The 24,864-nt window shown below is 40.9% G+C and overlaps 1 protein-coding gene across 3 annotated transcripts in view; it reads left to right on the plus strand.

Moving 5' to 3' along the window:
* shtd (anaphase promoting complex subunit 1) overlaps positions 1-24,864 on the plus strand; it is a 443,338-nt gene that overhangs the window by 360,647 nt on the left and 57,827 nt on the right. For all 3 annotated transcript variants that reach the window (XM_076179508.1, XM_076179510.1, XM_076179509.1), the window contains exons 18-20: positions 16,507-16,761; positions 17,185-17,485; positions 17,808-17,930. In XM_076179508.1, coding sequence (XP_076035623.1) covers positions 16,507-16,761; positions 17,185-17,485; positions 17,808-17,930 — 679 coding nt within the window. The remainder of the gene's footprint in view (positions 1-16,506; positions 16,762-17,184; positions 17,486-17,807; positions 17,931-24,864) is intronic.

Here is a 24,864-nt window from a genome sequence, read left to right on the forward strand (position 1 = left end):
CCTCCCCCTTTGTATCGCTCCATTCCTCCCTCCCCTCCATCCTTTTCTACCTCTCACTTTTCTTCCCCTCCTTCTTTTTCTCCTTCCACTTCGGTCCTCTACTTCCTCTCCTCCCTCCCTCCAGCATATTCCCGTCCTCCTCCCCCCCCCCATTTCTTCCCTTCCTCCTCTTCTTTTCTCCCCTCCTGTATTCCCTTCCTCCGTCTCCTCTTTCCCTTTCTCTCTCCCTCCCTCCCCCTCTGTCTTCCTTTCCTCCGTCCCCTTCTTCCCTTCCTCCCTCCATTCCTCCCTCCCTCCCTCCCCCTCCTTCCTTTCTCATTCCTTTACCCTCATCTTCTCCTGTGCAGCACTTTTCTTTTTTCTTCCACTTTATTTGATAATCCTCATCGTGCCCCTGTACTCCCCCACCACCCACACATTTTTTTTCTATCCTCCCTCTTGCCTTCTTCTTCCTGTTTTTGTTCTTCCCGTTACACACGTTCCTCCTGTTCTTCTGTCTCTTCCTTCCTATATTCCATCCCTCTTTTCCTTCTTCATCCCACCTACACCTCCTCCTACCCAACCCCCTTCATCTCTTCGTCCTCCTCCCCCACCCCCTCCTGCTCTTTCTCCATCTTCGTCCGGGTCCTCCACCCACTCGCGCCTTATCGGCGAATAAATGCAAATTGTTTTCTTGGGCGCTAATGACTTGTCTCCCTCGACTTTACATCTGTATCCTCTCCCACCGATCTCCCACTCCCTTCTTCTCATCCCTTCCCTTCTCCTGTCTCCCTCCGCTTCTTACTTCCGTTTTCCTTTTCCCGTGTGTGTGTGTGTACGCGCACACACACACACACACACACATACATGCACTCACGCACGAACACACATGCACGCACTCACACACGCGCGCGCGCACACACACACACACACACACACACACACACACACACACACACACGGCTCGGTGGTGGATTGGTAAAGCACTGGCCTCACAAGCCAGAGAACCGGGGTTCGATTCCCCGGCCGGGCGGAGATAAGTTGGGTTTGTCTCCTTTCACGTGTAACCCCTGTTCACCTAGCAGTGAGTAGGTACGGGACGTTAGTCAAGGAGTTGTGACCTTGCTGTCCCGGTGTGTGGTGTGTGAGTGGTCTCAGACCTACCCAGAGATCGGCAAATAATGAGCTTTGAGCTCACTGCCGTAGGGTGGTGTCTGGCTGTCTCGACAGAGACTGCAGCAGATCCGAGGTGAATACACATGCACTCACGCACGAACACACATGCACGCACGAACACACACGCGCACACACACACACACACACACATACACACCTCTCATGGCGCTGTGGTTAGAGCTCTGGCTTGCCACTACGGAGGTCCGGGTTCGATCCTCGCCCGGGGCTGAAATAATATCAGTATCGCAGCGCTGAGGGGTGTTACTCCAACTCTCGTGGGCGGGGAGTTGGGTGTGTGTGTGTGTGTGTGCAAGATCATAGCATTACCCATAGATCGGACCTACGAGCTCTGAGCTCTCTTCCAGGAGGGAAATAGCTGTCGATCACGAGTCCAACACGTGATCCAAAGACCAAGTGAACAAGTGAATACATACGCGCACACACGCATACACACACACACACACACACACACACACACACACACACACACACACCTCTGGTGTGGGCGTTATTCTTAGGTCGGAATAGGAGAGTTCCCCGAACCTCGCTTGTCCTCAGGTGGTACTCCCCCCCACCCCCCACACACACACATACACACCTTTTCCCACAGGATCTGCAGCCTCCTCCAGCGCTCCACTTCACCGTTCCTGTCGAGAGCTGCCAGCTCTCTCTCTCTTTCTCTCTCTCTCTCTCCGTCTCTACCATCTTTTCCTCTACACTTTCCGATGTCCCTAACATTACTTTGTACGTGTTTATTACCAAGTTTTCATTTTCTCCCCCACTACTATCACCACTACCATCACCTCCACCACAACTAACCACCACAATCTCCAGCACCACAACAACCACCAACACCACCACTACCACCATCACCACAACTACCAGCAACACCACCACTGCTGCCACCAACACTACTACCACCACCACCACCGCAACTACCAACAAGAACAAGAACAGCAGCAGGAGCATTCTTGCGTGATGGGCGACTAATCTGCGCTCTCAAGAATGCTGTTGCTGATCACTTTCAACTTGTGCTGTCCCTCCACCACCTCTGTGAATTCACCTCTTCGGTGAAGTCTTGTACCCAAGTATAAAGGCGCTGCTTATTGACGCTGAAATACTAAATGCTACCACCACTACCACCGCCATCACTACCACTACCGCCGCCACCATCAGCATCACTACTGCCACTACCATCATCTTCACCACAACCAACACTTTTACCATACCACCACCACACCAGCATCACCACAATCACCAGCACCACCTCCACCACTATTATCGCCACCTTTCCCTTGGTGTGCAGCTTCCTTTGGGCTGCTTTGAACTCGTCCCTGAACCTAACCTGAGCAGAGAGCCGCCCGGAGTTCGATCACCGTTGACCGACTGACCGAGCCACAGTGACCGCCACTTGCCCTCCCTGGCTATCCGACCTCAATTGCCACAAAGGCTGCAGATAAGAGCCTCTTGATGTAAGGTCCAGGCGTATTTGTTGGACATCTTTTTATTTTGCCCTCGCCCATTCCATGTCTGTATGTGCGGATGGGATGCGGGGTGGAGAAAGCTATGTAAAAATCTTGTTTTATATTCTTATTGATACTATTGGTTTATTGTTATATTTTATTTATTTATTTGTTTCCTATTACACACACACACACACACACACACACATATATATATATGTGTATATATATATATATACATATATATATATATATATATATATATATATATATACATATAAGATATATGAAACGAGAAAAGCACCTGGGGAAGATGGTATAAAAATAGATCTTTTGAAAGACGCAGGGAAGAATTTCATATTGAGTTAACTCAGTTGTACACCCAGTGCTTGCGTCAAGGAGACCAGAAGGATCGTAGTAATTACCGACCGATCAGCTTGTTATCAAATGTATATAAAGTGTTCTCCAAGATCCTTATAAATAGACTAAGTCAAGTTTTAGATGGAAACCAACCGAGAGAACAGGCAGGCTTTAGACCATTTGCAGGTGATAAACCAATTAATCGAGAAAACGACAGAATACAGTATACCTCTTTGTTTAGCTTTTGTAGATTACGATAAGACCTTTGACTCGGTAGAACAAGTAGCAATGCTAAACTCGCTACGCAAGCAGGATACAAACGAACAGATCGTAAGGGTTCAAGAAAAGATTTATGCGAAAGGTACCACTGTAATTCAACTGCAGAAAGATACAGAAAAGATAAAAATCGAGAAAGGAGTACGGCAAGGCGATACCACTTCACCCAAATTATCTACAACTTGCTTGGAAGAGATTTTCAGAAGGTTTAGTTGGGAAGAGAAAGGTTTGAAGATAAGTGGCGAATATATGAACCACCTAAGATTTGTGGATGGCATTAGTCTTATTTCAGGAAGAGTAAAAGACTTCCAAAATATGCTGAGTGATCTGAACAAGGAAAGTCTCAAAGTAGGTTTAAAAAATGTTCAACACGAAGGTTCAAAGTAATGAGATTATAATCGATTTTGAGTCTTGAAGTTGAAGAGTATATTTATTTAGGCCAGATGGTGAAAGTGACCAAAGATAACGACAATGAAATAAATTAGCTTCACACGGAATAAGTGGTAGCCTATTAAGTTGGACCAGTAATTGGTTGAACGATCGAAAACAGAGAGTTATTCTAAATGGAAAAAACTTCTAGATGGAAAAATGTTGCAAGTGGAGTTCCTCAGGGTTCCGTTCTTGGGCCACTTCTATTCATAGTATATATAAATTATATAGACCATGGACTAAAATCTACCATTTCCAAATATGCTGATGATACAAAACTGTGCTGAATGGCAGATGATCACTTAAACCAATTAGATATTCAAGAAAATTTAGATAAATTACAGCAATGGTGTGAAAAGTGGCTAATGAAATTTAACAGTAAGTACTATTACAAGTTATTTGGAAATTCGTTAGCAAAAGTGAATAGTGAAAAATATCTCGGCGTAATTATCAGTAACGATCTTAAACCATCCAAGCAGTGTATTTCAGCCTCTGAGAAAGCAAATAAGATTCTAGGACTGATTGCGCGATCTTTTGACTTCAAAAGTCCATCACTCATTAACAAGCTATATAAATCGTTAGTTTGTCCACATTTGGAATATGCTGTTTCCATATGTTCACCGAATCTCATTAAAGACATTGACAGATTGGAAAAAGTACAACGGCGAGCCACAAAACTGATTCCAAATATCAAAACTAAATCATACGAAAATCGACTTAAACATATGAATCTGTTTTCCCTAAAAAAGCGTAGACTCAGAGGTGACTTGATACAGGTCTTTAAAATTCTAAAGGGAATTGACAACATCAAAAGTGACAAAATTTTCACACTAAATGAGAATCAGACAAGAAACAATGATCTCAAACTGTCCGGAAATAGATTCAATTTGGAAGTGGGTAGAAACAACTTTGCCAACCGTGTAGTTAATTAATGGAATAAACTTCCTGTAGAGGCAGTGCAATGTAGTTCAGTTCGAAGCTTTAAGAATCATTTAGATAAACACCTAAGCAAGATGCTGTAATGATTATCATTTATTTTATATTATTTGTTTATTTGTTTTGTTATCATTTGTTTGTTTATCATTATTTGCTTGATTCTCATTTATTATTATATGTAAATTTATTATTATTTACTATTTACCTGCTTGTTTATCATTTAACTATACCTATGCGTTTATATATGTATTTTATTTGTAATTTACATCATTATAGTTTTTATTTATTTATTTATCATTATTATGATTTTTTCGCATCCGACCTAGATATGGACCAAAAGGTCTCCTGTCGGCATGCTCCGCCTTTGTAATCCTTTGTAAGACGTATTACAATTGGTTCGAAAGTGTTAGGTAAGTATAATAGAATCCTGAGAGGCTCTCTTCCTCTATGTTTGAAACAAAAATTTTAAAATTAATGCATTCTGCCAGCAATGATCTACAGGTGTGAGACTTGGAAACTGATGAAGGCGATGGAGACAAAGCTAAGGACTGCACAGAGGAGAATGGAGAGATCAATGATGGGAATAATGCTGAAAGACCTAAAGAGAGCAAGTTGGGTGAGGGAGCAGACTAGAGTGAAAGATATTGTGGAGGCGGTGAAAGAGATGAAGTGGAATTGGGCAGGTAAGTTAGTACGAACGACTGATGAGCGATGGAGCAAGTGTGTTACTGAGGGGACGCGGTGAGGTGGGAAGTGTGAAAGAGGGAAACCAGAGAGGTGGAGAGACGAGATTGAGAAGGTGGCAGGAGTAACATGGCAGATGTTGGCGCGGTCGTGTGAATCATGGAATGCTATGAAAGAGGACTTTGTTCAGCAGTGGACTCAGGATGGCTGATTTGATTGATTAATTGATATATACTATATATATAATATATATATATAATATATATATATATATATATATATATATATATATACATTATATACAGTGGGGGACAAAAATTAGACGCCAGAGTAAAAATAATAAATTTCCTCAAATAACCTACATTATCAGGTACTTACCAACTCTAGTACTTTGTTGGACACCCCTTTCTTTTGATACATTCTTGGAGACGCTTAGGGACAGATGCTGCAAGATTTTGAAACCACACAGGGTCCATATTCTTCCAAATATCCTTGATGGCTACCTCCAGCTTGGGGATTGATGTAGTGTCGCGCTCACGTAACTTATCTTTCATGAGCGCCCAGAGGTATTCAATTGGGATTAAATCAGGCGAATTACCTGGCCAGTCTTTTATATACTGCACATCACAGAATGCAAACCATTCTTTAATGAGTTTAGCAGTGTGGCATGGTTTACCATCGTGCATGAAGTCATCTGTTTTGCACTGAATGAAACAGTCCTCCAAATGATCATTAAGTAGCTCAAAATATCGGTCTGCATTCAGAGCTACATTTTTTAGTAGTATCACTAATGATCCCACACCCAAACCCTCAGTGAATCAGGATGTTTTACAGTACCATGTGTGAATTTTGGGTCCAAAGGATCACTGCCAGGACGACGGTACACTTTGCCAAGACGGTTTCCAGTAACGGTGAAAGTGGCTTCATCACTCCACAACACATTTTTCCACTTCTCCACTGCGTAGTGTGCATCGGAGGGCCAAGAAAACTCGTGATGCTGGTGGAGCCGATCCGCCATTACAGAGCAAGCCCAAAGGAAGGACCAGGAAGACTACTCGTACTTTGAATGTACTGAGGAGACAGGTGGATGCTAGTCTACGTATAACAGTACCACAGTTGAAGGAAAAGAACCCTAAATTACTTGGTCATATGTCTGTGAGAACAGTACGCCGCCGCCTGTATGATGATCTCCAATTCTAACACCACAATGTCCGCAAGAAACCACTTGTATCCATAAAACAGAGAAAGAACGGGGTCGGTTTTTGCCGCAAATATTTACAGTGGGATGTGAAGTGAAAAAATGTGTTGTGGAGTTGTGAAGCCACTTTCACCGTTAGTAGAAACCGTCTTGGCAATGTGTACATTATATATATATATATGTGTGTGTGTGTGTGTGTATAGCGAAAAAAATACACGGGAGCGATGTGCGATTTCGCTCGGGAAAGTTCCAATGTCGCTAACGCAAATCCAATAACGAGAGCGATCCCCCCCCCCAAAAAAAAATCGCTCCCGCGGCAAGATTCAACGTTTTTCATGCATTATCCATCATTTGGCAATCCCTGAATCCCATCAACATTGATGAAAGGATCAGAGCAAACACAACTTACCCGTGATCAATCATTGCATTATCAATCGATATCATAAACGCACATATGTGTACGCGGTATAGCTGCTAGAGTTCAATAGCTTACTTAGTCTAGCTTCGTATCAGCTGCATGCGCGCGTATACTAGTACATGTTGACTAGACTCTACACGACTATCGTGCTACATAATGTCGCTAGTTGCGAATTGCGTGGTACCTGTATGCAGGGAAATTCATTGGTTACATGCAGCTAGCTGCCCAATCAACGTGCTGACTACATGTACAATGCACCATACATAATACCACATCACCGCATGCATACGTACGCTGTACATATGCAAACTCGCTCGAGGCCTAGGAGGGAAACTGGGAAATCCCACTTATAACCTCGTTCGCGTATTTATGAGAACAAAATAGAATCAAATGTTTGGTTAGTAATTGAAAGTAAATAAATTTAAGTATAAATATGAACATTTGATAATTATATATTTAGTTCATAGATATGGATCCTTGGAGGGAGAATAAAAATACAAAAATAAAACATTTATTCGTTAGCTAGCTTAGGTTTACGGTAGCTAGGTCTACGTTCGTACGTCACGTCCATGCCAAACTTTCGATGATCGCACATTATGGAGCGATTTCTAGTGAAGCGAGTGAAGATGGTTTGCCCTCAGATTCAGTCTTTTCAGAATCGAGGGAGAGTGTTTTGACGGCAGGAACCGCTTCTGGACCAGCAAAGCCTAATCTACGGGCAAGGGCCAAGGAAAACGAAAACCAGTAAAGCATGAATCAACTATACGCTCATGGAACCTAGATTGGCTTGAAGTGTATCGGGGCAGTGATGGTACTCTAACCTGCTCTGGATGTATAAAAAATGGCTCTGGTAATTAAAAAAAAATGTCTGGTGAAAAAAAAATGAAAAATGGCCCTGGAAAAGAGAATTTTCCCCCTGATATATATATATATATATATATATATATATATATATATATATATATGTGTGTGTGTGTGTGTGTGTGTGTGTGTGTGTGTGTTACAAAGGATTACAAAGGAGGAGCATGCAGACAGGAGACCTTTTGGTCCATAACTAGGTCGGATGCGAAAGAAAATATAATGATAATAGAAATTATAATATAATGATAAATAAGTAGGTAAAGTTAAATAATAAACAAACAGGTAAATTGTAAATGATAAATTGAGAGATAAATAATGATAAATGATAACCAAACAAATAATAATGAAAGACAAATAATAACAAACAAATAGTATAAAATAAATAGCAGGCATTACAGCATCATCCGTAGGTGTTTATCTAAACGAATCTTAAAGCTTCGAACTGAACTACATTGCTCTGCCTCTGCAGGAAGTTTATTCCATTCATTAACTACACATTTGGCGAAGTTGTTTCTATTCACTTCCAAATTAAATATTTTCTGACAGTTTGAGACCATTATTTCTTGTCAGATTCTCATTCAATGTGAAATTTTGTCACTTTTGATGTCAATTTCTTTTAGAAACTTTAAGACCGGTATCAAGTCACCCCTGTGTGTATGTGTATATATATATATATATATATATATATATATATATATATATGTATATAATCAAATCAGCCATCCTGAGTCCACTGCTGAAGAAAGAACTCCCTCATAGCATTCCATGATTCACACGACCGCGCCATCCTCTGCCACGTCACTACTGCAAACTTCTCTATCTCGTCTCTTCACCTTCTGTCTGCGCTCCCTCTTCCACGCTTCCCATCTCGCGGCGTCCACTCAGTAACACACTTGCTCCATGGCCCATCAGTCGTTCGCATAAACTTACCTGCCCAATTCCACTTCCTCTATTTTACTGGTTCCACAATATATTTCACTCTAGTCTGCTCTCTCAACCAACTTGTTCTCTTTCGGTCTCTCAGCGTTATTCCCATCATTGATCTCTCCATTCTCCTCTATGCTGTCCTTAGTTTTGTTTCCATTGCCTTCGTTAGTTTCCAAGTCTCACACCCGTAGATTATTGATGGTAGAATGCATTGATTGTAAACTTTACGTTTCAAACATAAAAGTAGAGAGCCTCTCAGGATTTATTATACTTACCAAACACTTTTCAACCAATTACAATGCATCTTTTTATTTCATTATCATGATCTCTCGTCACTTTCACCATCTGGCCTAAATAATTGTACTCTTCAACCTCCTCAGGACTCTCATCATCAATTACAATCTCTTTACTTTGAACTTTCGTGTTGAACATTACTTTGGTTTTATTTTTATTAATTTTCAAACCTACTTTGAGACTTTCCTTGTTTAGATCATTCAGCATATCTTGCAAGTCCTCTGTTCTTTCTGAAATAAGAATAATGTCATCCGCAAATCTTAGGTGGTTCAAATATTCGCCATTAATCTTTAAATCTTTCTTTTCCCAACTCAGTCATCTGAAAATATCTTCCAAGCAAGCTGTAAATAGTTTCGGTGAAATTGTATCGCCTTGCCGTACTCCTTTCTCGATCTTGATCTTTTTTGTATCTTTATGTAGTCGAACTATAGCGGTACCTTTCGCATAAACCTTTTCTAAATCTTTTACGATATGTTCATTTGTACCCTGCTTGCGTAGCGAGTTTATTATTGCTATTTGTTCTACCGAGTCAAAGGCCTATTCGTAATCTACAAAAGCTAAACACAGGTATATTGTATTCTGTCGTTTTCTCGATTATTTGGTTTATCGCCTGCAAATGGTCTAGATTTGAATATCCGCTCCTAAAGCCTGCCTCTTCTCTCGGTTGATTTCCATCTAAAACTTGACTTAGTCTATTTGTAAGGATCTTGGAGAAAACTGTATATACATTTGATGGCAAGCTAATCGGTCGATATTTACTAAGGTCTTTTTGGTCTCCTTTTTTATGAAGCAAAATCACTATAGCATTGCACCACGCATCAGGAACGCTTTCTTGACGTAAGCACTGGGTGTACAACTCAGCTAATTTAATATGAACTAATTTCCTTGCGTCTTTCAAGAGATCTATCGATATACCAAGGTCCATGTAGACAAGTCAGCCAGCCGAGCGGGTCGAGCGCGGGTGAGGAGGGGTGATGACGTCATCCACGCCGCACCTCCCAGCCACTCACAGTACTGACTTGAACTTGACCACCCTTGGAGCCTGTTATCTCTTCCCCTCATAGTAATTATGGCAAACAGTAGTCATAATACAAAGAAAAATTAAGTTCACACCATTCATAATGTTAGCATAAATATTCAATATTTGTTATTGAATATAAACCACTTAATCATAACATAAACAACAAAGGAAAACAGGTAATATGGTCCTAGTGAAAAAGTAAACTACATATTCATGTGGTCAGTTTCATTAGCTTTCTGTTTTGACCTTTGCATGACTTATGTTTTTTCTTATTTTTCTTAATGTTATTATTTAGATTCCTAATTCTAAAGTACACAGATATTTTGGCAAAAAATGATATGACATCATGAGGTACATCAAGTCCAACATTTTCTAATTCACGAACAAGTGTTTTCAAGCACTCTTTTCCTTCCTTGAGACTGTCACCGTGTATTACTTTAAATGTTTCTCTCATAGTTGTTAATTGGGAAAAGAAGGTGTCAGCAGGAGCATACAATCCACCTCTGTTTACTTCATCAATCCATGTTTTAGCCATGGCGGTAGGCCTACAGTCACTTGCTTTGTGGCATAAGTGAGGATATTTTGTGTTAATTTTTTAACAATATAACCACCAATGTATTTGAGAGGTTCTATAAGTACGTGGATTGCTTTCTGTGGATTAGAAACTGAGATTACACAGTCTCTTAGGTTTTCATCAATGTTATCATACTCATAATTTACATCTGGCCCAACATCCAAATCTTTGAAGCAGAGACTAGTAATGTACAGTTCTGATGCCAACTGCCTCTCATCAAAACATGAAACTTCATTTTCCCTTTTCTCAAGTTTAGTTTTATTTGACAAACAGTCAAAATTTGCTGCAGTTGTATTTGGTTTCTGAGCAAGAAGTGTAACGTCTTTTCCTAGGAGTAAGTGTTTGAGGCGATATTTAAAAGTTACAGAATTTGGATGGTCGTATGTTCCTCGCATTTGCCGTATGCACCCAAATAAATGCTCCAGGCTGTCTTGATTTAGATTTCTAGTTAAAATATATTCAAGATTGAAAGACTTTTGCAGCATTCTGTACAGTCCTATGTATTGCTCAGAAACCAAATACAATTGCAGCAAATTTTGACTTTTTGTTATGATTAAGTGGTTTATATTCAATAACAAATATTGAATATTTATGCTAACATTATGAATGGTGTGAACTTAATTTTTCTTTGTATTATGACTACTGTTTGCCATAATTACTATGAATATATTTGTGCTTACAATAGACCCTTTAATATTCCAAGTGTTCATCTAATTAGTAATGCATGTAGGTAATATGTAATGCAGTTAAAAAAAGGGGGGGAGGGGAAGAGATAACAGGCTCCAAGGGTGGTCAAGTTCAAGTCAGTACTGTGAGTGGCTGGGACTCCTGGGAGGTGCGGCGTGGATGACGTCATCACCCCTCCTCACCCGCGCTCGGCCCGCTCGGCTGGCTGACCAGTCTACATGGACCTTGCAATATACCATCTTCCCCATGTGCTTTTCCTCGTTTCATAGTTTTTAGAGCAAATCCTACTTCCTTTGTAATCTCCGGTACACTACTAACATCTACACATATATTTACTGATTCAACTACGGTCTTCGACGACTAAAGCTCTTGGTAGAATTCTTCTACTCTTTTTACAATTCTGTCTACATTTAATTATTCCTTCATTTCTATCTTTCAAACATATCATTTGCTGTCTTCCTAAAGCATGTTTGCGCTCGGTCACTTTAATACTTTTACCCTTCCGAATAGTTTCCTCTATTTCATCCATGTTTCTCTTTCTTTTCTCTAATCTCTGCCTTTTGTTGAGAAACTTGTTTAGTTCTACTCTTTCTATTTCGTCTCTCCTATTTTTAATCTGCATGGTCCTTCTTTTAATAAGGTCATTTGTAGCTTGGGAGTATTTGTTTTCTCTAATATTTTTTGTACTTCCTACTTTCTCTGCCGATTCCCTAATGATATTCACTAAATTCAAATTAGTATCTTCCACGGTGTCCTCATTGGTTCTTAGAGCTTCGAATATATTTTTAATTTCCAACTGAAATTTCTTATTATTATCCTTAACCTTTGCAGGGTTTATTTACTTTCTTAAAATTAGTTTATTTCTCTCGGCTCTGAAATTGAATTTAGCTGTGCAACCTACCAATCTATGGTCACTACCTATGTTGACTTTATTTATCACCGTAACATTGTTAACGTTTTTGCTCTCATCTCCTAATATGAAGTCTATTTCGTTCTTTGTTGTTCCATTTGGACTTCTCCAGGTCCATTTACGACCTACACGCTTTTGGAAGAAAGTGTTCATTATCCTCATGTAGTTCTCTGCACAATTTACTAACATCTCGCCTCTGTCATTTCTTTCCCCTACTCCAAACTTACCAATGCACGTCTCATCGCCCATCTTCTTCCCCAATTTAGCAATAAAGTCGCCTATTACCAACGTGTACTTACTTTTTTCTTGATCCATTACCTGACTTAAATCATCATAGAACGACTCAATTTCATCGTATGAACTGTTAAGTTGGTCCATAAACCTGAACTATTTTTAGAGTGTACCTATTACACACACACACACACACACACACACACACACGTGTATATATATATATATATATATATATATATGTGTGTGTGTGTGTGTGTGTGTGTGTGTGTGTATAAATATATATATTACAGGTGAAAAATGTAATCACACATTTGTCAATCACGGTAGAACCACTGTTGGAGTAGAAAAGACTGGAAACGGGGAATTTCGATTGCAAACTGCAATCCTCTTAAGTAGGATTGCAGTTTGCAACCGAAATATATAGATTCCCCGTTTCCAGTCTTTTCTACTCCAACAGTGGTTCTACCGTGATATATATATATATATATTGATATATGTATATATATATATATATATATATATATATATATCACAGGTGAGAAATGTAGTAACACATTTATAAATCACAACTAACACCACAGTCGGACGAAAGAAAAAGTTGCGTAAGCGGAACTATATATTTCGATTGCTACCTGCAATCCTCTTCAGTAGTACAAAGTGGCAGGGAGGAGGCTATCTTAAGTAGCAACCTCTTACAAAAGAAAGGGAACATGAGAAAATAAAGAACATCACTGCCCCAACCCTAGTTGACCTGAGGCTGACACGAGGTCGGGTCAGGGGGAGGGGGAGGAAGCTTGTTGACAATATTTTTGGTGATGAATAGTCCTGAAATTATGTCTGGGGTCCATTGACCATTGGAAATATTCATCGTGGGCAGATAATCAACATTATTATTCGAATCCCTCAAAGTCTTGCTCTACAACAACACCAGGCCATAGGTTTTTCCAGGCCGAGTTCAAGGTTCTCCTGGTAACCCCTTGCCAGGAAAGATCTATGAGTCTTAGATTACGATGTAATGGTCTTTCCAAAATTCACGTAATGTTAGGTTGGTGTTTTCGCTAACTTGGAAGTAACGTTTTAAGAGCTGCTTTGTGAAGTTTCTTAAAATTAGAGATGACTTCTTTGTCCATGGGCTGGAGGATAGATGAATTTGCAGACAGATACACAACGTTTATGAATTTGAATTTATCCAAGATGTCATCCTCAAGGCCTGGAGGGAGACCATTCTCCGTTAAGTATTTCTTGACAGCAGGGCCCAAAAACTAAGTTCATCCACTCTATAAGAAATTGATGGGTCACCCATGCCTTACTGTTTGCTCGCCACATAACTTGTAATTTGTCTTTCAAAACTTTATGAGCTTTAAAGGCCCTGGGGGATTTCAGAGTGGCACACAACGGCTTAACTTTACAGTCGCCGTGTTAGCGCAAAGGGCAAGAGTAAGCCTATCTTTCATAGGCTTGTGGCCGGGTTGGCTCTTTTCTTCCGCGGTGATAAACGTGCGCCTAGGCATTTAAAAAAATAGCCCAGTTTCATCGCAGTTGAAAACTTGCTGCAGTATATATTCTTCTTGAGCAACAATAGATTCAAAAGTCTTTATGAAGTCTTCAGCTGCCATAACATATGCACTGGATGCTTCTCCATGCCTAATTACAGAGTGAATACCAGTTTTTTTCCAAACCATCCACGACTGCCTTTAAATTCCTCACCAACAGTACCTTCCGATGGTTCTCCCTCCTTAGCTGCATCACGTTTAAGGTCTTGGAAGATAGCAATAGCCTTTTCTGAGATTATTGTTTCCGTAACAGAGTCACCAGCCAACTCCTCCTTAATCCATATTAAAAGTAGGCGCTCCATCTCATTATGTAGGTCTGTTCTAAGCTTCGAAATAATGGTGACGCCTTTGGAAGGCTGCACCTTCTTTATTGCATCTTTCTGCTTAATGATCGTGGATATTGTTGATGCATTGCGTCCATATTCTTTGGCTAAGTCACTCACCCGCACACCACGCTCATGTTTTGCAATTATTTCATATTTTACCTCCATCGAGATACTTTTTTTCACTATCCTTGTCCTTACCTTTGGGACCCATGGTTATGCACAAAAATCAAAATAATAATACACAAAACAGGCACAAACACGACGAACAAACAGCGAAGATGTAAACGAGAAGACAACACACGAACTGAAACGTCGAGAAAAGTCGGGAGCCGAGCGAACAGTCTGCCACTTACCGCTAGCGTTGCAAATTATCGTGCATCACCATATCGTATCTCAAATATTTCGAATGTTAGGGCGTAAATAAAAAAAAATACATCGTATTTCAACTTTTTCGTATGTTAGGGCGATCGTATCTCAAGGTATCATTATATATATATATATATATATATATATATGAATGTGTGTGTGTGTGTCTCTGTGTGTGTGTGTGTGTGTGTGTGTGTGTGTGTGTGTATAATGTATACATATACTTTTATCAGGAATTTTCTGAGAGTGGGCCTATTTCTGTAGGGCCCGTAGTAGGGCTATTTTCTTGGATGGCATGAAGAATCGTTACCCCAGACTTTGACAGGGTGATAATTCTTCATGTGGGCCATCCTGGGTCTACGGTTCTTTGGTTGTACTGTATAAGTTGATGACAATATGCATAATCTTCATTCAGCCTAACCTAAATCTGTATTTAACTGTTGATATTCGGCATACTGGGGTGACAATTCTTCAGTTGGGATCTCATGAGGTGACGATTCTTCATGTGGGCATTCTGGGGTGACAATTCTTCATGTGACCTGTTTTCTCTAATTTTCCTGGATGGTACTGTGATCATGCTCATAAAATATTGCCCCCCCCCACACACACACAGTGATTAGTGGAGTTCCACAGGGATCAGTATTGGCTCCAATCATGTTTGCTATTTATGTGAATGACATGGATGAAGATATGGAATGTTACATGAGCTTCTTTCCAGATGATGCTAGATTGTTAAGGAAAGTGAAAACCAAAACGGATTGTGAATCCTACAGAGACCTAAAGAAGATTTGGAAATGGAGTCAGAAGTGTGAAGTAGACTTCAACATTAAGAAATGTACCATAATGGAGTTTGGAAAAGTACATACATACACACATATACCATATATACACATATATTTGTATGCTCGAGTTACACTTACATGAAATTTTGTGTTCAACCCATCTCCACTATGATAGTACAATTGGAAGTATACAAATGCGTAATTGGTTAGTTACTACGGCACTTGTCATGTGATCGCTGAGTTCGAGTCCTCGGCAGTACCATATTTCAATTTCTGCATGTGGCCCCATTGGGTCTCCCAATGTTGATGGCTTAGAATTAAAGTGCATTGTAGTTGTTAAATGTATCTCTAATCACTGGGACCCATTCAGTGTTGTACAAATACTTTCCCGCATTTGTATACTTCCAATTGTACTATCATAGTGGAGATGGGTTGAACGCAAAATTTCATTTAAGTGTATGTAACTCGAGCATACAAATATATAAGAAAGCTTGCTCTCAATTTATATCTCTCTTGATGGCGTAGTTGGTTAGTTACTACGGCACTTGTCATGTGATCGCTGAGTTCGAGTCCTCGGCAGTACCACATTTCAATTTCTGCATGTGGCCCCATTGGGTCTCCCAATGTTGATGGCTTAGAATTAAAGTGCATTGTAGTTGTTAAATGTATCTCTAATCACTGGGACCCATTCAGTGTTGTACAAATACTTTCCCGCATTTGTATACTTCCAATTGTACTATCATAGTGGAGATGGGTTTAACGCAAAATTTCATTTAAGTGTATGTAACTCGAGCATACAAATATATAAGAAAGCTTGCTCTCAATTTATATCTCTCTTGATGGCGTAGTTGGTTAGTTACTACGGCACTTGTCATGTGATCGCTGAGTTCGAGTCCTCGGCAGTACCATATTTCAATTTCTGTATGTGGCCCCATTGGGTCTCCCAATGTTGATGGCTTAGAATTAAAGTGCATTGTGGTTGTTAAAATATATATATATACATATATATATATACAAGTATTCCTATTTCAACAAAGTTTATAATCTTTCAGGGAAGTATCCTGGAAGAAGTGAGTGGAAGTGCCACAGGACTGGTCCGTGCCCTTGTCGGCAGCAGCAGTGCCAGCAGAAGTGGGAATGGCAAGAGTGCCAGTGTCAGCATCAAGAATGCCAGTATCAATAGTAGCAGCAGCAGAACCAACAGCGAAGAGGAAGAGGCTCTCACTCAGACACTTGCGACCATCATCTACGAATACTTGGCCCTTGGGAAACCACAGACAATCACCAATTGGGTTGCACTTATTCAGGTAGGTGGGTTGTTGGATACATGACTTGTGAGTACACATGGGCAGATGTAATCATGAATACAAATAGACATAATGAATATGTGCTGGTCTCATATTTGCTTAGTTGTGGTTTCAAATCCTGAACTCCTCCCCAATTCCCAGTAGTGACTGTTACCTGCTCCAACAGTCCAAGTGCATTGGGCAAAGGTGATGGCTTCAATCACATCTATGCACCCCTTGGCCTAGGCTCCTCACCTTCTTCTATAGTGAAAATTAATAACTTCTTTCTATAACATAAAGAGGCACCTTGGAACAAGATACACCGGTTTTTCACTTTTATTGTCTTTCTAGTCTGCCCACATGTTCCAGCAATACCTGTGTTTAGTCAGGGGTGGCCAATATTAATAGATATAATAAGTATTCTAAAGCTACAAATGTCCTCAGGGTTTACGTCGTGTGGGCATGTTGACACAATGGGCGGCACTTCTTGTTTGGCAAATCAAGCTGATGACACGTGCTGCACATTTCCTTCACCGCCTGGGCACTCCTCAGCCCATGTCCTCATCCTCGTTCTTGTCCACCTCCACTTTATCACCAGAGGGCATGGAGGAGGAAACTGATGGGTCAAAGAGGGAGCCAGAGGAGGGGTACAGAGATAAAGGGCACAACTCCCCTCTGATTTCACCTGAACAAGCACTCTCTCTTCATAAGCGATTAGAGAGCTTGATTGACTCTTGGTATGAAGGTAAACAAAAATTATATTACTGTTATTATTGAGAAGGTTTTTCTTCTCATAAGGGAATGAAGAGGGAGGGTTCCTGTGTAAATGAAGCAGGTGGCCCTCCTGTAGATGTGGTGTGTTTTCATGCATTATTTCTGACCTGGGTAGTGGATAGGAGACAGGGATGATCCTTCATCCACAAGGAACTAAGATGAAAGTGGGATGGGTGCATAGCTTGGCTAGCTACCTCCCTTATAAGGGGGAAGAAACCTTTTCGTATATAGATAGATAATTTGAAATTAATATGTTAAGGCCCCCAACTGTACTTATTTAGTTTATCTTACAGAAGTTGAAAGTGAGGTGGCCAGCTGTCTGCGTGGGGAAGCTGGTCGCCAGTACACAACACGTTGTGCTCTCATCCTGACCTTCCATGACCTTCCCTCACCACATCCTATCATTGCTTCTGCAGGTAGTCAGACATCTCTTTAAAGAAGTGTATTAAAGTTACTTTTAAGTTGATTTGCAAGAACACAGCCAACCAAACAAGAAACAATGCTGACAGGATGTAGTTTAATCTGAGGGTGCAAGAGTCTATTGGCCTGCTCTGTTTAGAAAGGAATGTTTGTGGTTATGGTTGCATGTGTTTAAGAGTGTCCAACTCACTCGGATTACAAAACAAGCACTGCAGGACTGACCACCCAGCTCCCCACTCCATCAAACCCATGCAGACATCAGCCTCACTGAAAAATCCCTCCCAAACGAAACAAGAATCACACTAGTATAACTACATTCAGATCATCATCCAGCACTAAAATAATACCAACACAGAATAGGCCTTGCCACAAAAACAAATTGCCATAGATACAACCTTCATACAGAAGAAGACACCAAAGACCTCATTGTACACTGTCACAAGGCTAGATGACCACATCACAGACAACTGTCTTGGATGCAACACTTCACCCCATATTATGGAAGACTGCATTGTACACAATCATGCATGCCAATAACACAATATACACTCTTTAAAGGATTTGTGGGAAAACCCTGTTCCAGCTGTGACATTCCTCAGGGAGATGGGATGGCTTGGCCAGACAGTCTAAGGAATGACAACACAATGTTTTTTCCTTGAATGACATGGGTCAGTTCAGTGACTTGCTGTTTCCCTGGGAGCTGTGGGTCTCCTACAGTAGACCTAAGGCAATGAACTGATTGATTGATTGTTGTTGATAAAGTGTAGTGTTTGGTAGAATTGGGATGGGTTCATTTCGTCGTTGACCATTTTTGGCATATCTCTTAGCATATCAATTAATTCATCTGTTGCCTCTAGTGTCTTAGTGTATTATGTTGTTAATAATGTTTGTTATGGTGAGGGAGCCCAAGTGTCAGCTCACTTATAGTAGTCAACTTTAGAGTTAGTTATCTGGTCTGTATCCAGATAAAACTGTATGACTAAAGTATAAAGGTAACAAAGACAGAAGATTCCAGAAAGGAATATTAAAATTGAAGTGACTAACAACAAGTATATTAAGAGAACAAAACAATAGTTATAATAAAATAACACATGAGAATGGGAATCTGGGTCAATTTGACCAACATATGTAAATATCTGAAGTGAATCGCTAGTGACAGTGCATATTACAAATAACTTTCGACAGTCACCCTGGGGTTTGAACCGAGGCCTCACTTGACACCAAGCCAATGCTGACTGCCATCCTTACCTAATTTTCACAGAGACCTGAGCTCAACTCATAGACAGTGGTGAAGCTGGTACGAATCCATGGTAGGCTTTCGTCATTGTAAATACCTGAAGTGAATCACTAGCGACAGTGCATATCACCACAAAGCATTGGTCTGACATCAAGCAAGGCCTTGGTTCCAATCTTGGGGTGACTGTTGGTAATTATTTATAATAATTCACTGGTGCAGCTTGCATTTGCATGGAGATACATTCTAAGTATACATACATACATATACCAAGGCTTTTTCCTCCTTTCAAGGGAGGTAGCCAAAAAGAAAAAGGCATAAAATCATTCCCACCCATTCCATCCCTAAATACACTCCACTCCCCTCCACCCTCCCTCTTATCTTAGCACCTCCTGGATGACGGGTCATCCCTGCACCTTGTCCACTGCCCTGGGTCAGAGGCAGTATCGCAAGTCACAGCACATCAACACCAAGGCCGCTTCATTAAATCGGCGACCCCCCCCCTCTCCATCCCCCCCTGCATGAAAGGAGAAGATGGTGAGAAATCCCTTCGGGCTGCATCAAATTTTGCTCTCACATACTACCTCACCCCCCATCCCCCCACCCATTCCACCTCATGCATCACAACATCATCCATGTACATCCATTCTCCATTCACCCCTGTCTTCTGTCCTCTCCCGTCCTTCCTCAACAGACATTCCCCTCTTCCCCAAAGCCCCCTTCACCCCATCCCTCCATCTCATCCTAGGACGTCCCCTCATGTTCACTCCCTCCACATCTGCCTTCCATACCTCTTTTACTAGTCTTTCTTCACTTATTCTTTCCATGTGTCCAAACCATCCCAATACTCTTTCATCAACCCTATCTCCCAACTCCCTTTCCACCCCTGTTCTCCTCCTCACCTCCTCATTTCTCACTCTATCTAGCCTAGTAACCCCCATCATACTTCTCAGACACCTCATCTCAAACACATTCAAACTCCTTCTCTCTTCCTCTCTTATGTTCCATGTTTCTGCCCCATACACTGCTGTTGGCACAATCACTCCTTCATACAGTCTCCTCTTAGCATCCATTCTCAAATGTCTATTCCTCATTACACTTTTTAATTCACCAAGGCATTTACTCGCTTCTCTCAATCTACATTCTACCTCCACCACTTCACCTTTTCCTGCCACATTTGCACCCAAGTATCTAAAACTATCCACTTCCTCCAGTCGCTCTCCCTTAATGCTCACTTCCAGTCTGCTGTCACTTTCACCCCTTATACATCTCATCACCTTACTTTTACCCACATTTATCTTCAACTTTCTTCTTTCACACACTCTCCCAAACTCTGTCACCAACTTCCTCAATCCCTCCTCTGATCCAGCCACAAGCGCAGTGTCGTCCGCAAACAACAGCTGGCTCACCTCCCACTTTTCTCCATTTTCTTTAACCATCTCCAATCCCTGACCCACCACCCTTGCATTTACCTCTCACACCACCCCATCCATGTACAAGTTGAACAGCCAGGGTGACATAACGCATCCCTGACGAAGTCCCACCTTTACCTCAAACCACTCGCTCTCTCCATTTCTAATCCTGACACATGCTTTACTACATACATACATATACCAAGGCTTTTTCCCCCTTACAAGGGAGGTAGCCAAAAAGGAAAAGGCATAAAATCATTCCCACCCATTCCATCCCTGAATACACTCCACACCCCTCCACCCTCCCTCTTATCTTAGCACCCCTGGATGAAGGGTCATCCCTGCACCTTGTCCACTGCCCTGGGTCAGAAGCAATGTCGCAAGACACAGCACATTCACAGCAAGGCCGCCTCATTAAATCGGCAACCCCCCCTCTCCATCCCCCCCTGCATAAAAGGAGAAGACGGAGAGAAATCCCTTCGGGCTGCGTCAAATTTTGCTCACACATACTACCTCACACCCTATCCCCCGCCCATTCCACCTCATGCATGACAACATCATCCATATACAGTACAACTACTCTCATAAAAACTCTTGACAGCTCCTAGAAGCTTTCCTCCAATCCTGTATATCTGCAAAACTTCCCACATTGCCTTCCTGTCTACCCTGTCGTAGGCCTTTTCTAGATCCATAAAAGCCCCAAAAACATCCTTCCTCTTTCCTATAGCTTTCTCACATATCTGTCTTACCACAAAAATCTGATCTACATAACCTCTACCCTAAGTATACATAAGAAAAATAATGAAATAATTATGCAATAATTATTGCATTACACCACCATTTGGAGAAACTTTAGAATTTTTGTTGAAAAGCTAATTTTTAGAAAGTACATCAGCCAATTCACCATCTGGGGTATTGGCTGCATGTTATTGTGGGTTTAAAGGCTGCTAAGTAGCATACAGCTAAGGTCTATATGGGGTGCCCCTAGACCAGAGCCACACATCATTTTGTCTGTGATAGAGGAAATCTCTATTCTTAGAGAAATGATGATACTTTATTATACACTTAACCCTTGATTTAATGGACAAATGCGTATAGACCCTTGTCCGTTATTTGCAAAAGTCCGTTATTTGAAAATTGAGTCCATCCGTTACCAATACAGGATACCAGACATAAGTTCATTACGTAGAAAATTGTCCATTAGGTTTCGGCATACACATACATTTTAGATATGTAATAAAAAGCTGCAGTACATATGTATAATTATGTGCATTACATATAAAGAAGAAATTGAACCATTTCTTTCCTTATTAAATCTAGTTGCTGCTATTTACATATGTACAATACAGGATCTCCATTGGATTAGTGGTGCCAGCCAGGGTGCCAATACGATTTGACCGTTACTACTGGACACCTATCGGACAAATTTTCATTTTATGGACTTTGTCCGGTACTATTTGACCGTTTCTACTGGACACCTATCGGACAAATTTTCATTTTACGGACTTTGTCCAGTAATTGACTATTACTACTGGACACCTATCGGACAAATTTTCATTTTACGGACTTTGACTGTTACTACCGGACACCTATCGGACAAATTTTCATTTTACAGACTTTGTCCGGTAATTGATTGTTACTACCAGACACCTATTGGACAAATTTTCATTTTACAGACTTCATCCGGAATTTCACTGTTACTACCGGACACACTTTTTTTGTCCGCTAAATTGGAAGTCTGCAAATTCGAGGTCCACTAAATCTGGGGTTGAGTGTACTGTGACTGACCATACATTATGCTGTCCCCCCACTCTTGTTACTGTCCTGTACCATTTCTCTGAATATAATTTTCTCATTTCGCTGAACCCTGTGGTGGGGGAAAAGAATACTGCCACTAAGTCTTTCCACTTGAGTTGTATGAGGCAACAAAAACGGGACAGGGATAGGACTAGGCATCCTTCTCCCTGTAGCCCCAAAGGGGACATTCCAAAAAAATGTAAAGGCATAATAGGGTCTAGGAGGAGTTTTCCAACCAGTACACTAAGGTTTGGGTCTTTTAATGTACATGGATGTGATACAGATGAGAGTAAAAGGGAAGAGATAGGCACTATGCTTGTGAGAAGAAAGATGGATGTGTTGGCATACATATACATACATATACCAAGGCTTTTTCCCCCTTACAAGGGAGGTAGCCAAAAAGGAAAAGGCATAAAATCATTTCCACCCATTCCATCCCTGAATACACTCCACACCCCTCCACCCTCCCTCTCATCTTAGCACCTCCTGGATGTGTTGGCATTGAGTGAAAATAAGTTGAAAGGGAGGGGCAAGTTTGAATTTGGGAGTGTAGTTGAGAGGATCTCAGGAGTGAAGAGAGGATGAAGGAGAGAAGGGGTGGCTATACTGTTAAGTATTTACCTACCTAACTGTATTTACCTAGTTGTATGTTACAGGAAGGGGAGCTACACTCGTGGTGTCCCATCTCTGTATCTCACCATAAATTTGCTCTTAAATTCTTGTATTGTTTTTTCACACACTATTGTTTCATCTATACATCTACCACTCTGTGGGTAAAGCTTTTTTTTCATGTTTCTTCTATAACTGTCCTTTTTGAGTTTCTTTCCATGTCCTCTTGTGTTTCTCTTATCCCAGTTTAGTAAGTTGTCTGTATCAAGGACTACACCTTTCATAATTCTGTAGATGGTCAACAAGTCACTTCTTTCTCTTCTTTGTTCTAGAGTCTGTAGTTCTAGGGAAGATATAGGTAAATGTGTAATAGAGTGGAAGGAGGTTTCTTCAAGGTTAATGTGGATGAAAGTGAAACTGGGAAGGGAGATGTGTGTTTTTGTAAGTTATGGGCCTGGTAGTGAGAATAGTGTAGAGGAAAGGGAGGCTTTTTGGATAGATTTAAACGAGTGTATAGAGGGATTAGGGAGAAATGTCAATGTAGTTGTATTGGGAGCCCTTAATGCTAGGGTATGAAATGAACCAATAGACGGAGTGGTTGGGAAGAGTGGAGTTCCAGGAAAAAAATTGTAGTGGGGAGTTGATGGGGTGTCTAGAGAGTTTATGATAGCAAATACAGTGTTTATGAAGAAAGTCAAGCATAAGTACACATGGGACAGAATGGTGGATGGAAGAGTGGTAGATAGAGCATTAATTGACTATATAGTGGTAACCAGGAGTATAGTAGGAAGCATTAAGGATGTTCATGTTGTAACGGGAGAGAGTGGGGAAGTATCAGATCATTTTTTGGTGGAAGGTAAGTTGAGAGTGGAGGATAGATGGAGAAAGAGGAAAAGGAGAAGAAGGGAGTTGCTTAAATGAGAAAGAAAAGGAGAAGGAATACAAGAAGCTGAGAGAGAAGTGGGAGGGAGTGAAGGATAGAGTAGAACTAGAAGTGGAGGAGGAATGGGGATGTTTCAAGGAGTCACAAGGTGTGCAAAGATGGTATGTGGAACAAGAAGGATGGGAGGAAATAGAAGGAAGGGTAGTGAGTGGTGGGATGAAGAAGCAAAGAACTTTGTAGAAGAGAAGAATTGAGCTTTCACAGATTGGTTACAAAATTGCACAAGAGAATCATATGAGAGGTACAAAGATAAGAGAAGTAAAGTATAAGATAAAGGAGGCAACGAGGAGAGCAGATGTGTAATGGGGTAAGAGTATGACCGAAAGTTTGAAAATAATAAAAAGATGTTTTGGAAAGAAATTAAGAGAGGAAGAGGAGGTGAATCAAGTAGAGAAGAAAAGGTAAAAGGTGCAGATGGAGAGATAATAATGGAAGAAAAGGCAGTAAGAGGAAGATGGGCAGAGTATTTCAGAGAGTTGCTAAATGTGAAGGAGGATAGAGTGTGAAAGGTAGTTACAGTGGGAAGTGCTAAGAAAATGACAATGGTAAATGAGGAAAATGGGGAAGAAACAAGGAAAGATAAGGTGAAGGCAGTTGTTAAGATGATGAGAGCAGGTAAGGCACCTGAGTTGGAAGTGTGTCATGCAGAATGTCTAAAAAAAAAAGGAAGTACTGTACAGTGATAGTGGATTGGCTGCTGAGGTTATTTAATGTTTGTTTAAGAAAGGGCAGAGTACTGGAGGAGTGCCTGTATAGTTCCACTTTACAAAGGAAAAGGGGACAAATGTGAGTGTAGTAGTTTTAGAGGGATCAGTTTGTTAAGTGTAATTGGGAATGCTTATGGAAGGTTACTGATTGAGAGGATTAGGAGAGGAGCAGAGTGAATGATTGGTGAGGAACATTGTGGGTTTAGGACAGGTAGGGTTTGTGTAGAT

Source organism: Oratosquilla oratoria, chromosome 42, assembly GCF_046742065.1.
Source record: "Oratosquilla oratoria isolate Oo_2021 chromosome 42, ASM4674206v1, whole genome shotgun sequence".
NCBI classification, from domain to species: Eukaryota; Metazoa; Arthropoda; class Malacostraca; order Stomatopoda; family Squillidae; genus Oratosquilla; species Oratosquilla oratoria.